The following is a 17422-nucleotide window of genomic DNA, read 5'->3' on the forward strand; positions in this document are numbered from 1 at the left end:
TTTGACATGTAATATTTTCTTGTTTCATCAAAACATCTAAATATCGGGGGGGGGGGGGTTTCTTTTTAAAAAAAATTTTCAAACTACAGCAAGCCAGGCTAGAGACCTGCTGTCTAAGATGCTGATTATCGACCCTGCTAAGCGGATGTCAGTGGATGAGGCCTTACAGCACCCCTACATCAACGTGTGGTATGATCCGGCTGAGGTGGAGGCGGTGAGTAGGACTTCAGCAGAGCTGCGTATCGATTACCATCCCAAGCTAAATCCTCCTCACCCGCCCCTCCCATGTTTTAATTTGTACGCACTGATAGTGATTTATAGCATGACTAAACTGCATTGTTTTAACCGCTTGCTATTTTGACAACTTTTGTTCACATCTAATTTGCATTTTTTTTCTCCCTCACTTATATTTTTAGTCTTTAGTGCAGAACCAAACGTTTTTGTAGATTTCTGTAAAATAACCCAAAGTCTTTGCTGGTAAATTTTCATGCTACACTGAAAGATTTATATAGTGGGTTGTTGGGTCTTGTAACATGAGAGGGGTGGTGTTGCTGGTTGATTTGGTGAAATCTGGCGTCTTCATCAGCGCCTCATTAGTATGAGGTGACAGTGAGATTGGGTAAAAAGCCATCTGCAACCCGAAAATTTTTTTACAGCAGTACAAGTAATGAGAGCATGACCAGCTGATGAATGTCAGTGCTGCTGTTCTACTACGTGAAATATCCTGTTGCCTAACACACTCACTGTATAGTAGTTTTTCCTCCTTTATAGAAGATTTCATGACTATGGCCTTGTCTTGTCATCTGGTGTCTGATGGTTTTTAAAGATGACTTTGTTGCTTCTGTTGATGTATAACATGGCTGTGAATGGCATTTCAACACGTTTTCTGCTGTTTTCCCCCCCTTCTCTAATGTCACCTCATCCTGATGAAGGCCAGAGATAACATCCAAATATCCATGGTAAATAACAAACTCCCTACATCAAAGAATGCACTGCAATTGGACTTCTTCGACTAAAGAGTGTAAATGAAAGAAGATTTTTTGGACACATGTGGTTCAGTGCTTCTGCCATATTTGAAGATATTTAAAATCAAGAGAAAAGAGACTGTGTAATGCAAAGAGAGGAGCAGAAAATGCCAATCAAATGAAACATCCAGAATATGTGGATATTGCAGTAATCACAGACTGTATATAAAAGATGGAAGTAACTTCTGGGTCTGAGAAGTGAAGCCAGTGCAGAAATGACCCTACTGTTCTCTTGATCTATGATGTATATGTTTATTTAAAAGAGATAATGCATATAAATTACCACATTAAATTCATCATGTTAATATGCCAGATTTAGCCACATGGGCTAATTTTTATGTGTGGCTCGTGCCAGGTTGAATGAATCAACAAAACAATGATTGTGAGCATAATTAAACAGACACAAAAACATGTAAAATAAAACACCAATCTAATATATAATATAAAACTAATATTATTCTTAACTAAAAGTAGCACAGTGCTATTCAGTAAATACTGTACTGACTTTATGGTAACTGTCAGGAGTTTAAAGTCTTTTTAGTACATCAACATGTTATTTTTGTAAATGATGGTTGAAATTAAAGTAAAATAGATGATAAAGTGAGTGCTTTATTGTGCAATTACCTAGTGACTAACTCGTTGGTACTATAAGAGTACACAGTGTCCTGGTTTATTAGTCATTTTCACTCCATGCTTTTCATTTTGTAAATCAAAATGCAGCAGACTTCAAAACAGATATCCACCAACTAATGGGTCACATCAGGGTGGTTATGTCCATCTTTTGTATACAGACCGTGTGCTGTTTTCAGTGGAGCTCAAAGTAACTGTCACATATAAGCAGTCATTGTCAAACTGCACATGCTTCACTCTGCACATAGACCAAAACTCGTATGTCACAGGAAACCTAATCTATTCATTAAAAAAAAAAATCGTAATAGAATACAAGGTTTTAATATTTACTGTAAGAATTTGTTTTGAAGAGAGCTCCTTAGCTACTTCCACAGCTCCACAGCGTTAACATCTACAAACAGTTGGTTTGTCCTGCTGTGGCCGCTCAGTGCTGACCCATAACAGTCCCCTCAGGGTTACACCAGAGAGGTTCCTTGGTGGTCGTGTCACCCACACTGACAAAGATGGGCAGGATTACGATGTCGGAGTCTGGGGAATGAGTGAATGAGTAGTTAGATGGGCTGACTCGATGCCAGTCAGCGTATTCTTGACCTAGTAGACGAGATGACAAGTCCCGTGAGGGAGGGTGTGGGGGGAGAGCACTGCTGCCAGATGTTTTCTTATCTCACTATCCTGTCAGGTATTTAGTCCTGATTATAAAGAATGACCTATTTTGAGACATTTTTTGTTTATAAATGGCAGACAATGAACTTATAATGCATTTTATGGAAGTAATACACTACTGCTTAATTTTTATTTAAATTTAATTCATAATCAACATGTGCCGAACTTTTAGACCCGGCATGCTGTTTGTTTTTTTCCTTCCATTTGCACATTTGAAAGATGCATATTTATAACGTGATCTTGTAAAATCTTGAGCTGCTTTCTGTAGGTATTGCACTTGGGAGTAATGCTAGGCCGTTAGCTGAAATGTTACTAAACTGGAATTGTGTTCTCTCTCTCTCTCTCTCTCTTCTTTAGCCTCCACCTCAGATCTACGACAAGCAGCTGGATGAAAGAGAACACTCCATTGATGAATGGAAAGGTGAGTGCTGCTCATCCGGGCTAAAAATAAAAACTCAACAAAGCACACATATGGTAGAACGATAAAAAGCTGTATATTATATGTGCAGTAATGCACTCGATTGATGTAATTTTTTAGTGTTACCATGCATTCGAATGATCTTGTTTTTTAGTAGTTAATGGTAATATGAACACTGTCTGCATAGATGGGTGCAGATTGCACATATTTTTGTCACTTAGTGTGTTCTACTACCTTTTTTCGTACCCCTTGCAGAACTTATCTACAAAGAGGTGATGAACTTTGAGGAGAGAACGAAGAATGGCGTTGTGAAGGGACAACCTTCACCTTCAGGTACTCTCAGTGCATAAGCCTAACCGCTCTGTAAGTGAATTTAATATAACCTTACTGGAGTTATCCCTTGTAATTAGAAAAACCCATTGTGCTGTTGACCACATGTCTCTGTCCCTTACATCTCAAGTTAAATGTTGTTCAGTTCAGTGATGTCACTTTGTGCCTGATGATTTGTAAAGATTGCTATTCTGTGATTGCTAAAATTGCTTCGTAGTACAGGTTAATTCAAATGCCTTTATGATTGTATGTTTATATGTATTACATTGCTGTGTCTTAAGCTTTGGGTTTTGAGGGGTCTGTCTCAGGAAATGTCAGTCTTAGACTTGGCTATAAATGCCCTCAGAGGACAAAAACTGCTATTCTTATGATGTGCCACAGGATGGCAGTATAGAGTTACTTTGAGCATACTAACCAGCCCAGTCAGCATTTGCCGAGATCCATCTGAAAAAAAAAAAAGAAAGCTGCACTGCTTGTTTGAAACCACAACCACACTGCATGAAAACAGTAAGAAGACTGAAAACACAAGGAGAAGAAATTAAACGGAAACAGACGGCTCAGATCAGAGAACACCTTTCTGGGTGTCCTCTTTCAGTTTATTGTACAAAAGCGAGTGGGATTTTCCCTCTTAGAAAACTTATAAATCATCTCTCACCATAAGCCGGGCAACAAATATCCTTAGTGCCAAATATAGTTAAATAACATGGTGCTCGTTTTTGCTCTGTCTCTCTCGGCCCGTCTCTAGAAAATCCACGAGCTTCATCTTTCTTCTTCTTTCTATCTACTTGTAATTAAGCAGATGGGCCGCTGTATAGCATCTGACGCAGTGCAGGAGCTGCAGACGACAGTGTCTCATTGCAGCATGAAGAGAAGACCTGCAATAACACACAGTCAGACCCACTTTGTGTGTTTAGATTATGATATTTTTAATGATGTTAACAGAAGATTTTTCAGCCCAGTGCTGCAGTATTTATTTGCACGACACCGTGCATTATCTCATTATCTCCAAGAATATGAAGAAATGAGCAACAGTTTAGTGAGTGTGGAAGATATGCGTGTGGGTGTGACGCTGTGATGTGATTCAGACTTTAATCACATATTACTGCTTTTGCCACAGTTTCTGTAAAGGTTAATAATATGAGGTAATGACTTAAACTCCCATCTTATATATCGCCGTGTAACTAGTGTGGATTATTGCACGGTACAGTACTTTATGCTGTGCTCCTCTCACACATGAAGCTTTAACTGTCACTTCTGATTAGTTACCCTATAAAACCGATGCGCGCTATTAATCTTGCTTTATTTAAACAGTTACTCCCAACAGGAAACAGACAAAAACAGCAGACTCACAGCGTGCAAGTCCTCTGCACAAATTACTGCATTTGGTCTGTTTCCTGCATCTGCTTTAAAGTCTTTTTTTAAAGGCTGACAAAGCAGGAACCAACTTCACAGAGGTATAAATTGGTCACTGCGTGCTAATAGACAGAGCATGTAGTCACACACACAGTTCCAATTAGGCTTCTGAGGATGTTGGAAACAATGTAATTTTTTTTATGCATAATATCATTATGTATATTATTTATTAGATCATTAATGTTCAAAAGCAGCAGATTGCTTTTGGGGAAGTACCCCAAGTTCCCTAATATGCATACCTCTGACTTTAAAACAAGGTGATTATAAGATTATTAATATTAGATTATTAGTCTACCCTGTAACCAGCTATATAAAACAAGGACCTGGCCACCATCTCTTCACCCACCAGGTTTTGGACCATGGGTCTTGAAGTTTCAGCATTACTGTGTCCAGATGAATACTCTAGTTATGGATGGATACCCCACCTCATACCCCTAGAATCTATCCATAGAGGGAAAAATCTCTTTTGTAATGGGCTGTAAATATGCTTTATAACATTGGGCATCTATGGGGACTAACTCACTTTGGGAGCCAGGTTAAAGGAATTGGCACTTTTGTGTTGGCTTTATTTTCAGCTCCAGAGGTTGCCATTTGTTACACACACAGACACACAGACCTGTATGAAGACATAAATCATTTTAAGGTATATAATTAAAAGGAAATCATTAAATAGCAGCTTGTTGGCATATAAATGACAACAACAAGCCACGCTTATGAACTGCTGAAACACTGAAAGCCTTTAATGATATTTCCCGTGGAGCCTCCCGGACCCAAAGCTTAATTATCTTTGTCTCATTACAGATGCACTGTGATTGTGATGCCCCACAGATGTTGTAAATGTTGTTGACATCTCTATCTCATGGAACAGCTAATCATGAATCAGCATTTATCTCACTCTAACCTGTGTGTGCACTTGTATATCTCCTGCGACTGTTTCTCTGCTCGCGTCTTGGCCAGGACTCTTTTACGTTGTAACCCCCCGCTGCTGTTGATTCCCTTAGCACAGGTGCAGCCGTGAACAGCAGCGAGAGCCTCCCTCCCTCCTCCTCAATCAACGACATCTCCTCCATGTCCACCGACCAGACCCTGGCCTCAGACACTGACAGCAGCCTGGAGACCTCTGCAGGACCCTTGGGGTGTTGCAGGTGACTAGCCGCCTGCCTACGCAACCCCATGTTCTTCCGAAGGTGAAGAACCCAACAAAAACGACCGCCGGAAAATACAAAGGCAAAAGAAAAAGACAAAAAAAAAAAAGAGTAAAGATCAAAATTAATATATTAAGAACAAAAATATGAGATATAGGAATCTGAATTTATGAAATCTAAAGCCTGTGCATTGTCACTGAAAAACAGCAGCGGTATTCAAGTAAATGAGCTCAGATATATGTTAATGATCCTCTAGTTGCTTTGCTTATATTACCCCTCATATTCTTGTATATGGCATCAGATCAAAATGACCAAGCGCTTAGACTTGCATCTCCTGTAAAGTGCATATTGGCTGGCAGCTGGTCTCCCAATTCCTTACAGACAAAAAAAAAGCAACCAAAAGAAAAGCATTTATGCTCCGATCATTGTGGCAAGGTGGGCTGCCATTTTTGCTCATCACTACTGTTAAATGGGGACTTTCCTCTCTTTCCTCCCCCAGCCCCTCTCCCCTATTCAGCTCTTATTTAATTACACTGCTGTATTTTAACATTGTGTGAGACACCGCCACCTGACCCCCCCCCCCCAAAAAAAAGGCTTCCTGATGTGTTTTCATGTGGTAACTCTGCAGGGACACGTTCCTGCTGTTACCAGGAGTGACCCCCCCCCCCCCCCCTACCGTGGTAATTTGTAAATATTGTAATTCTGTACAGCTGAAGGGCACACAGAGTGGGACTGACGGCCAGTAAACTGGGATTTTTTTCCTTCTATTTTTCCGACTAGCACACCTTGCCACATCACCGCTTTCCACCTCAGTTGCCCCTGCCTATTGCTGTAGTCCTGCATGATTAGATTTAAACAATGCTAATCTCACTGTATGCTAACGAGTCTATATAGAGACTTTTGTTTATATACAATGTAAACTAACTGGGCACAGTAGGACGTGTGAGTGTGTGTGTGTTGGTGGACCACAGGCAAGCCAATAAGACACTGATAAAAGTGGGGGCTGTTTAGGACGTAAAGGGCCAGTACACACAGAAATAAGTTATTCTGATTGTGCTCAGACTTCACGAGACAGCCTTCAAGAAGTCTAATTTGTGTGTAATGTCCCTTTTTATTTCCCCTGGCAGTGTATGATCGGTCCTTTAACCACAGCCCTGCATGTCATTGTTTATCATTAACCCCTCACAGGCACAGGAGTTGGATCGGTTTCACTGTGGAATAACCACAAAGAACCTTTTCCCCTTTTTGTTTGACTCTTTAAAACATAGCAGAAGTGATACAGTGCTGAGTTTTTAAGACAGGTGATGAGTGTTAACCTTGTAGCTATGGCTCGTCTTCTCATCTGCTTTATATCACCGCACACCACACAAAAATGTCGCGACACGAGAAAGCACCCATTAAACGATTTCATAGGCGAAAGATTCTTTAATTTATTGATTTATATATTTTTGATAGATGGAATCTGAACATGGCAAGTGCCTTTTGGAATGAAGCATTGCAGGTGCAGAAATGATATATTTTTGTTTCCCTCTGTTTTTTCTGGTTCTGCCTTAAAACTGTCTGAGCCCCAAAGCTTAACTGTTTTCCTCGGTGTTTCCATTAAAAAAAAACATCCCACAAATTTTTCTTTTTACATTTTAATTTGACCTCTTTGTTTTGTTTTTTTAAATTTCTCCTACAAATTAGCTATATCTTCTCTAGCTGGGGTGCAACGCTCAAATATTCACATGCAAAATGCATTTGCACTTTGCAAAGGCTTGGCAGCTGTACTGCTCTAATCTCAAGTCACATCTCACATTTATCTGTGCAAACTCAGTGTTCTTAAATGAAACAAGAATATAAAACAGTTTTTGGCAGACTGAAATAAACTGAGCTCCACTATGGCAGAGTTTATTTCACCCACTGTGAACCTGCATGGGCAAGTTAGGGTAATTTGGCGTAGTAAGACCTTGGAGCTGGATTTATATGGACAAAACATACATAATTCCCTACTTTAGGCATATTTTGTTTCAAAAGGTGTTTTGCGATGATCCGGTAAATGACAGCAATTAGGTCAGATGAAGAACACGAATGCTCACACTGACTTATTGGAGCCTCCGCATGTATGAAATAGATTCAGTCGCTGCCATGACTTTAAGGAGATGTGGAGACATCGTTGCCACATATTTATTTCAGTGACAGTACAAGTCTGTAACTTTCAGTTCAGCTGCTGCTGTACAATGACTCTTTTTTGGAGTTGTTTTGTGTACAATCGCTCACAGTCCTCCACGTTATGGAGATAACTTCAAAAAGCTACTTTGTTAACACTCTTACTCCCTGTGGCTTGTGTATAGTGAACCACACACAGACTAACAGACTAACCTTCGCAGAGCTCAGAGGGTAACTGAGGTTGGCGTCTCCAGAATAAGCTATGGCTAGCTTGGCTTTTTGTTCAGGGTCTGGCCAGGGCAATCTTTTAAAACAGGGTGCAACTTTGATGAAATCTTTTGTGTTTAAAAAAAATGTTTTGATGAATTTCTCACAAAAGGGGCGCAGAGTCGACCTCTACACCACAAACACACAAGGTACTGTTGCAGTTTTTTCTACAGGGCATTTCTAACCATCCGAACACACTCTTCTTTCTGTATCTTTATACGTTCTGGTCACGGAGAACAAACACTAACATTGCTAATGTGTTTTTCCCCCCCCCAGTTTTTCTGAATGTGAACTGTTTGATCTTTTTATAAGACATCCCTCCAGACAATTCTGTTGTGATAAAAGGAGCTTTAGTTCGGGTAAATAAAGAAGGAGATTGAGCTGGATTGTCAGCAGTGAATGTAAAAATGAACGGTTTAACAATCACGCACATCATTGATGCTCTGCTCATCAGTGTGTGTGTGTGTGAGAGAGAGAGATTAAATCAACCAGCATTCAACACAAGCTGCGAGTCTGAGTTGAAAGGTGTGATGTGACGTCTGGAGAAATGATTTTGCAACACATGTCTTCATTTTTTTTTTAGAATTTTAATACGAGATCATGACTTTTGTGCAATTATTTTGAAGAATGTCAATGGCGAGTAAGCACAGTTGTGTGTTTAGTAGTAGTTCATGTGTGTATTCATGTTCTGTCACTTTGAATTGAATTAGAAAACCACTGTCATTCCAGCTTCTAATTTTTGGGAGGGGGTCTTAAAATGACCTCTTATGGATTCATACACTATGAAAAATGATTACATGTCACACGTTGTCACACAGCTGTGCCAACTTAAAAAAAACAATCTTTGGATCTCCAGCTTGGCAATTTTCACCTTTTTCTTTTAACTTCTATTGTAAATAATAACAGTTCAACAATGCAATAAACACTTTATTGCACTCAGACAGGGAGGCAAGCTACTGCAAGGGGTCGGATGCTAAAATGTTTAGAGTCTTAAATGTGGAACTCTACAATGACGAAACCCTGTATAGCTCATCTGAGTCAGGTGATGTTGTTATTCAGTTCTTTTCTGATTCCTTCTCTCTTGTTTCTTTTACTCCGTGCTGTTTTAATGAATCATTCCTTTGACATTGTCAGGTTTAAAACAAAAAAAAATTCAAAAAGAAACAAACAAAAAAAAAAGAAATGGTATTGTTTCAGGCTGATCTCGAAGCTTCAGGCTATAGCGTTTCAAGTAAAGTCAAAAACAAATGCAAAAGAAAAAGAAAAAACTTACTGAAAGCTGTTACTGTAAACACATTTTAAAGGAACTGTGTATGTAAAAAATATTATGTATTATGTATGTGGTTGAAAATAAACAAAACCTTTGACCTTGGGCGTTCGTGGACCTTTTCTTTTTACCTGGAGACTAATTTAAATGCACTGCAGATTTGTTTCAGGCCTTGCTGTCGATAGGAACCATTTATCCAATCTGTCACTGTGACTCCTACACAGAATCTAATGTGCTTTCAGGCACTTTCAGGTGGATACACAATCTTAAAGCAGAGCCATTAACTAGTTCTCTGACAGAGAAAAATAATGTAGCATGAGAGTGCAGCATGAGAACAAGCGCACTGACCTTTCTCAGAGTATACCAATGAAATGAAACGCACTCGATGGCCACTTTATTAGGTCTACCTGTTTAATAACGCAAATCACTGATCAGCCAGTCAGTGGGGCAGGATGTCAGTGCATTTAGGCATGTAGATATGTTTTACATTACTACCTTAAATTTAAACTATGCATCAGAATGGGGGTGAAGGTTCATTTAAAGTGATTGAAAATGTGGCTTTGTTGTTGGTGCCAAACCACGTTGCAAAACCATTTTTAGAGTTTACAGAGAATGGTGCAAAAAAGAGAAAATATCGAGCGAGTGGCAGTTCCCTGAGCAAAAATGCCTTTTTGATACCAGAGGTCAGAGGAATATAGTCACACTCCTTAACATGCAGGCAAGCGCAACTAAAGAAAAACATTCATTACAACTAAGGGATGCAGAAGAACATCTCTGAATGCACAACATATTAAACCTTGAAGCAGATGAGCTACACCTGTTGACACACCTTTAAACCTTAAACGGGAAACAGAGGCCAAAATTGAACAAGGGGACACTGGAAAATGTTGCCTCCTCTAATGAATCTTGCTTTTTGCTGCGATATGCAGATTATAGGGTCACAATTTAGGATAAGCAGCATGAAAGCATAGATGCATCCTGCCTTGTGTTGACGGTTCAGGCTGCTGCTGGTGGTGTAAAGGACCTGAGCGTTGTTTAAACACCACCTGACTATTGTTGCTGACCCTGTCCATTCCTTGGACCAAAGTGCGTGTTTCTTGAAAAAGAGTGCACTGTACAAATGGCCAGATCTCAATCAGAACGAGGAGCCAACAAATATGCAACAACTGTGTGATGTTATCATGTCAACATGGACCAAAATCTCAGAAATGTTTCTAGAAATTATTCGATGCCACAAAGAATCAAAGCAGTTCTGAAATCAAAAAAAGTAAAAGGTGTGTAGTGAGTGCAGATATAATTTCTAACCTAGCCGTGCCTTTTGTGGTAAGACAGTAGGCAGCATCGCTGGGCATGACTACTTTTGGCAATTTAATTTTTTGCATCAGCTAATACTAATACTGATTTCTCATGTACTTTGTTAGCAGCAGAAGAGATCAGACACTTGAAATTAGCAGCACAGGAGGCCTCGAGGATGTGGTTTTTTTATTTTAGTAATAAGTCTTATAAATCTTTACAATTCTAGTTTTTTAAAAGTGAATATTTTCCACTTTTCTCCAAGTTAAATGACTCAAAAATGTTTTTCCCTCTAAACAAAAATAACAACAAATAAAAACAGCCCTGACTGTCCGCCCACTAATTGTGTTAACGTGAGGCCAATCAGATGTTCTGCCTCGTCTTCAAACATTAGTTGGACATTTGAAAAGGAAAAATGACAACAGAGACTTGCATTAAAATCCATCTTTATTCATATTAAGTCATTTTTAAAGTTCCTTTGTGTATCAAGTATTGTCATGAAAACATTCCACTATCCCCGTCCACTCCGTCTGGCCCTCCATCCATAATCCGCCCTTTTGTGTGGAATTCACAGAACGAGGTGACACTGTCAGCTTGGCTTAAGCCCATTATTTCCCGGTGAAGGCTGTGAAATGAGAAGCGCAGGCTCCCCTCTCCCTCCTTCACTTGTTCAGGCACTTTTTTCTTCTTCTTTTTGACTCCATATGCACATTCCAGATGTCCTGCAATGACCAGCAGCAGGTTTAAAAAGAAGCCGAGCACCAGGTCCGCGCACACGTGTACGCACCAACTCCTCTCTGACGCAGGTCCATTCCTGGTCTGATCTATCAGAGGTGTCCCGTTTTGTAATCATTCGCAAATCCACATCATGTGCAGACATTTGGTTTCGGGCTACATAAATACACTTCATCCATATACAGTCACTTTACAAATATTCAGTTAGTGTATGCCGACCCTCGTAGACTCATGCAACCATCATGCACATACCACTTATTACTGAATTTTGCTGCCAGGCTGATAATGTCATCAAATTAGAGGCTTTAAAATCCCAACTATTTCACAGTTATGACCCACAAACGTGTGCTGGCCTCGAAAAATCAGTAAATTGTATCTTTAAAAGCGGCATGCCATACAGTTTCTTATCTGAAATTCTGAATTCAAGACTTAAAAGATTTATGCCAATAACCCACTGTGCAACACCTTGAACTGTACTCTAACAAACTACAAATCATTCTTCAGTATCAACTCAATTCATGCCATATCCATCTGAATATCAGTAAACCACAATGCAAACTATCTAATCTAGTCACGTCTGCATTTATCTATACAATATTTACAGTACAGGCTCTTTTTCTTTTGGTCATGGGTAAATATAACAGCACAGAAGCACAGGCACACGCATCGACACATAGACCGACAGAACATCCAGTACCAACTTGCAGAGACTAAACAAACATTTAAGTGCAAAAGAAAAAGAAAAAAAAACTGATAGAAAATAGCACACGTTTATAGCTTTGCTTAAATATCACAAAAACAATGAAGTGTCAGTTTTCCTTCTCTTTACAACATATGACATCTTTGACATGAGCAGATGCAGAAATATATTGAACACTAAGGTGTGTTTTGGTTAGATGGTAAAAATGAATAAAAAGGAGGAGTTCGGTGTGGTCTTTTCTGCATTTTCAGGTCCAAGGTTGGTGTTGGTATTGTTCTTTTTTTTTTTTTTTTTTTTTAACATTTTGTCTTCCCTTCTATCTCGGAGCTAACATAAAATGGTAGTACCATATGTCCTCATAGGCTGTTGTGTACTGTCCCTTTGCTCCATTTCCCAGCCAGACAACTGAACAAACCCCAACCACTTCTGGGAGACTGGAGTGTGTCCATGAGCGTCTGTTTAAATAAGGCTATATACAGATAATGTCACTCTGGCATCACTCCAGGTGATGTTTACATTTATAAAGGCGGCTTACATCAGCCCTATATCTCCTATTTCTTAAATTAAAACGTGCCGTTACCCTTTGCAGTGTGTTTTCCCTCCTTCGATCAGCAGCCAAATCTTGTTTAGAGTCTCTCTAAAGTTCACGTCATTATAATAACCCAGTTCCTGTCTTGGCTGCCATCTTTTTTCAGCCTTCCTTTACTGTATCCAGATGGTGTTGTTTCGCTCTGGTCGGCGGGGATCGGTGGCTGCGGCGTTGCCAGTTGCGGTGAGGTCACTAAATGTGGAGAAAAACTGTTCCATCTCTTTCTGTAGCATCTGGTTTCGCCGCTCGGCGTCATCCTTGGCGCGCTCAGCGTTGCGCAGCTTGATCTCCGCCATGGTGTACTTCTTCCTCTCCTGGTCCAGCTCCTCGTGTAGGTTCACCATTTCAGTCTCCAGCTCCAAATTACGCTGCTCCAAACTGCAAATGAGGCATACACGGGATTAGGAAAAGATTAGCAGTGCCGTAGTGAACAGAGGATTTGCTCATCTCAGAGCACAAGGGCAGCTGCAGATCTTTTTAATTTTCTTAATGACCTAATGAATTACATGCAACCACAATCTCTGGGGCTGTGGAAGTCTTAGAGGCCCAAAAATAAAATAAAAAAGGCAAATGGCAAACTGATACAGCTCCATAGTTTTCCATGTTAATATAGCCAACTTTAAGATGAACTATAGCTCAAAGAAAAAAAACCCAAAATAATTCTTTGGCAAATTTCCTCTTCCTTGACGGCTGTATGGGGGCATTTTTCTCAAACTTGATGTTCAAACAGTCTGAAAGCTTAAATAAGTTACGGATTATTCAGGAAAGGGCTATTTTGAGTGACTTCTAGGTACCTTTTCGTCCTGTTCAGTGTTCAGGTTAGATTGGAGATATCAAACTTTCGCCTATGTGAAGTGCCACCAGTGAAACTCTTCTTTTTGTCAGTATAAAACAACTACACATTTAATGCCTGCTACATTGTTACATAAAAAAGAGGTGTAGTTTCAACCATATGTCTCAGTTTTGTTTTGCATTTGCAGCAGCAAATGAAAAACATCTGTCAGCTTGACTCGTAAGTAGAAAGAAATAATTGTATAAAACTACTTACCACTTTTTTCTTTTATTACTTTGGTACAGGATGAATGTAGCAAAAGCTGTAAAACTTAACAAAACACAATTTATGCTCACTTTGACATTTTCCAAAGCCATGCAGTGGGCTGAATTGGAGTCACTTGTCCCCCACTGGAACCCGAGCCTCATGCTTGACAACTTTACAAGCTTGTAGCTAAAGGAACAGAGTGAAAAAGACAGCTTCTGATTGGCTATTTGATCCTCACTGGAGAGTTTGCCCGTTTTGTTGCTTTCCCATTATACGACAAAGCCATGTGGTTGCCAAAGACTAAGGCAGCTGTTCAGACTTGTGTACACTCCTGCTCATTAATGGGAATGCCCATTAATAAGATTTTGATTGGTGGTTTCAGTTTTATTTCATCTGCAGCCATCAACTTAGATGATCTGCCAAAAGGCCACGGTGACCTTTGGATAGTAATGAGCCAACAAAGGGCAGCTGGTGAAGCTGGCAGGAGGTTACAAGGGCTAATGAGATAATGATGGAATCAGGTGAGGGGCATAAAAAAAAGAAAAGATGTGGGCAGACACAGAGGAGGGTGCAGTCACTGCCAGTGAACTTGAACTCTGCGTTTTAATGAAGTGGTGAGATGTTGATTTATAGAGTGGATCCTGATGCTCTAGAAAAGTTTATTCACTGGCTTCTTGTGAAATGGAGGGAATGGTGGACGTAGTAAAAAAGGAAAGAAGACACAGAGCTGGGTGGAGGATGTTGTGTTTTATCACTCATGTACCGGTATGTTTCTGTCAACCTGACTAACGCATGAAGCCTGCTGCACTAAAAGAAAACAGTGGTCTCTTAGAGCCACCCATGCAAAACAACATTTTACAGCAGGTTTATAGTTGGGACACATTTTTTTCCTGTTCACTGCTGGCATAATACAGAACAAAGTAAGGCTTTGAAGAGCTGTAGCATCTGACTAACGTGTGCCAGCTTTTCATATCCACAGGAAGGAAAAATTCAAAATAGGGACTTGGTTTTTTTTAAGTGCTAGATTAAGAGAGATTTGAAATTTCCTTTTTTCTCTTTTGATGTGACTGATCTCTACTGGTCTAAACCTTTGAAGATGACAGTAAGGTACACAAGAAAACCTCACTGGTTTACATGCCTGATCACCTGAGAAAAAAGATGGATAGTTTGCAAAAAAGGCCAAAGTAAAGATTAAGCGCTTGTATTGATTCAAGCCCTTCACACATGGAGCCGTACCTTTTTATCCTGGCCTCATACTCGGCCTTCTGCTTGTGCATTTCCTGCTTAAGACTGGCCACTAGACTGTGCAGAGCGCTGTGGTTGCCGGGTCCGTTACCAACAGGAAAACCGTCGCTGTTATCACTGCTGCTCGTGCCCCGACTGCTCCTCCCAACCTCTCCACTTCCTTCTCTGTCGCCATTTCTGCCCTCTCCTCCTTCGCCAGACTGGGGATGCACGCAGTCTTGTGCTGGTCCATCCAAGTCTTCGTAGTGCCCTCCATAGAAGTCCTGCTCTGGGCAGGTGGTTGTGGAGGAGCGACAGGAAGTGGAGTTGTCAGGGAGGGAGATTTCACAGGAAGAAGTGGACCAGGTGGCACTGTCCACACTCTGCTTGTCCTCGCAGCTGGTATTCAGACACGTGTTGGCGATCTGGTTCTGCTGCTGCAGGTTGTGATGGTTTAGCTGCACGTTATCGTATGTGGACAGACGATTCTGATTGGTTGTCTGATCTCCGCCGTGGCAGTCACGAGCTTTGCTGTTCTCCCGTAACATTACACAGCCATTCGGCTGCCAGAGGCTGTTGCGGCTGTTCGGACTCCCTGTGACAGCGTCAGTCCCATGAACGCCCATGCGTACAACTCCAGTCCCATTCCCTGTAGCGCTGTTTCCACTCGTGACGCCGCTGGTGCCCATTTTTGTCCCCGAGCCTTTGAGTGTGCCACTGCGACGCACCGGTAAGCTGCCACCTCCACTCTGGCTCTTTTCCACAGTGGGATCTGAAGAGGGTGAGGAGCTGAAGGACCCATTGGTAACAATGCCACTGCCTTTACTAAAAGCTGGATTCTTTTTAACGGTCAGCGGTGGACTGCGGGTGACGTCGAAGCGTCCCATGACTCCATTGCGGGGACTTGCCGATCGTGGGGAGCCACTGTTGTCTGCGTGCTGACGGTGTGAAGGAGACTCGTTGGCTTCCCAAACACACTGCCGCACAACATGTGTGTTGTTGTTCTCAGCATTCTGAGACACTGTAGTGATGGCTGAGGTAGATGTAGTGGTTTGTCGCCGTGGCTGTTCAATATTGTTGTTGACGAGCTCGAGGGCAGTAGGGCTGTCTTCATCTCGGGGGAAAAGCACGTCGTGGTGACCAATCAAAACAGCCATGAGCTGCTGGACCAGAACAGTACCTAAAAAGAAACCGAACATCATCATCATCTTTCTTTTAAAACCAACATTCATCTTATTTAAGATTTAAAACTAAATATTAAGAAAGTAAGACACGTATACCTGACATTCTTCAACACTCACCTTCCATAATTGCTACTGGATCCTCAATTTTTGGCCTCAAGATATTTGGCCCAAAGACTGTGGCCAAGTTTTGGACACTCATTTTATTCACCCCTGAATATGACTGGACTTCATCAAGAAACCTAGGGAAATGGAAAATATCAGCTTCTCATGGTTCAACAATGTAAAACTGTATCCAAAGTTAATTATCAGTACCTGCAGATGTATTTTAGGAGGTTGTAGTTCACTGGAGGTAGACTTTCCACGAGCCTTCTCAATTCCTTCATACCCTGCAGATAATAAACAGTTTTAAAGTAACAGTAACTCAGCAAAATAATCATTCATAGAAACTTTTGCAACAGATTGTCTGTAAAGCCCGTGATTGATCACAGTGTGTATAATGAAACAATCACACCCAGGATCCAGTGGGAAATGAATCAGTGGAAAAGAGGGGGGTTTATGTAAATATATGCTCACTGGTCACTTCATTAGGTACACTTATTTAACAAACATCTGAACAATCAATTCTGTGGGAAGAAACTCGAAGCATTCAGGTGTTTAGATACTGTCAAGACTGTTTTGAGCTGACGGGAAAGCAACGGTAACTCAAATTACAACTTTTTACAAACGAGGAATGCAGACGAGCATCTCTGAATGCACAGTACAGTGAACGCTGAAGCAGATGGGTAACAGCAGCAGAAGTCACTGTGTGCCCCTCCTTAACTGAGAAAAGGAAACTGGGGCTACAATTTGCATGAACTCGCCAAAATTAGACAATAAGATATTGGAAAAATCTTGCCTAGTCTGCTGAATCTTGTTTTCTGCAGCAACTCTCACATGAAAAGGTCTGAATTTGGCAGGATGAAAGCATGGATCCATGCTGCCTTGTATCAGCTGTTCATGTTGCTGCTGGTAGTTTAATGGCATAGGGAATATTTTCTTGACACATTTTGTATCACCCTTAGAAAAACCCAAGTATTCCAGCTTTATATTTAATGAAAATCCTTTTTGCTCTCGATACAAAACTGTGACTAGAAAAAGCAAACCAGATATAAGAGGATTTATCATTATACCCATTTATAAACTATCTATATGGATGTGCCACTGAATCAGAAGTAGTCTCAGTTAGGTTACTGAGAATAAAGGATATGTGGAAACGCTCTGAGGCCTTTTCACATAAAAAAAAAATAAAAAATAGTGAACTCTTTTCCATCCATCTCCTTTCAACTTCAAAGTCCCAGGAGGGTTAAAAAGTG

The 17422-nt window shown here is 40.6% G+C and overlaps 2 protein-coding genes across 15 annotated transcripts in view; one reads left to right on the forward strand and one right to left on the reverse strand.

The window, feature by feature from the left end:
* mapk10 (mitogen-activated protein kinase 10) overlaps positions 1-8524 on the forward strand; it is a 38134-nt gene extending 29610 nt beyond the window's left edge. For 3 of the 7 annotated variants that reach the window (XM_026173534.1, XM_026173536.1, XM_026173537.1), the window contains 5 exons: positions 90-214; positions 933-959; positions 2676-2739; positions 2992-3069; positions 5486-8524. In XM_026173534.1, coding sequence (XP_026029319.1) covers positions 90-214; positions 933-959; positions 2676-2739; positions 2992-3069; positions 5486-5628 — 437 coding nt within the window. In that variant the 3' untranslated portion in view covers positions 5629-8524. Of the gene's footprint in view, positions 1-89; positions 215-932; positions 960-2675; positions 2740-2991; positions 3100-5480 lie in introns of all 7 variants that reach the window. The other 4 variants (XM_026173539.1, XM_026173540.1, XM_026173538.1 and 1 more) reach the window with 4 other exon arrangements.
* A 3787-nt stretch (positions 8525-12311) lies between these two features.
* arhgap24 (Rho GTPase activating protein 24) overlaps positions 12312-17422 on the reverse strand; it is a 78625-nt gene continuing 73514 nt past the window's right edge. For all 8 annotated transcript variants that reach the window (XM_026173541.1, XM_026173542.1, XM_026173544.1 and 5 more), the window contains 4 exons: positions 16383-16456; positions 16188-16309; positions 14899-16066; positions 12312-13001 (listed from right to left, as the gene is read on the reverse strand). In XM_026173541.1, the coding sequence (XP_026029326.1) occupies positions 12737-13001; positions 14899-16066; positions 16188-16309; positions 16383-16456 (1629 nt within the window). In that variant the 3' untranslated portion in view covers positions 12312-12736. The remainder of the gene's footprint in view (positions 13002-14898; positions 16067-16187; positions 16310-16382; positions 16457-17422) is intronic.

This window comes from Astatotilapia calliptera, chromosome 7, assembly GCF_900246225.1.
Source record: "Astatotilapia calliptera chromosome 7, fAstCal1.2, whole genome shotgun sequence".
Lineage (NCBI taxonomy): Eukaryota > Metazoa > Chordata > Actinopteri > Cichliformes > Cichlidae > Astatotilapia > Astatotilapia calliptera.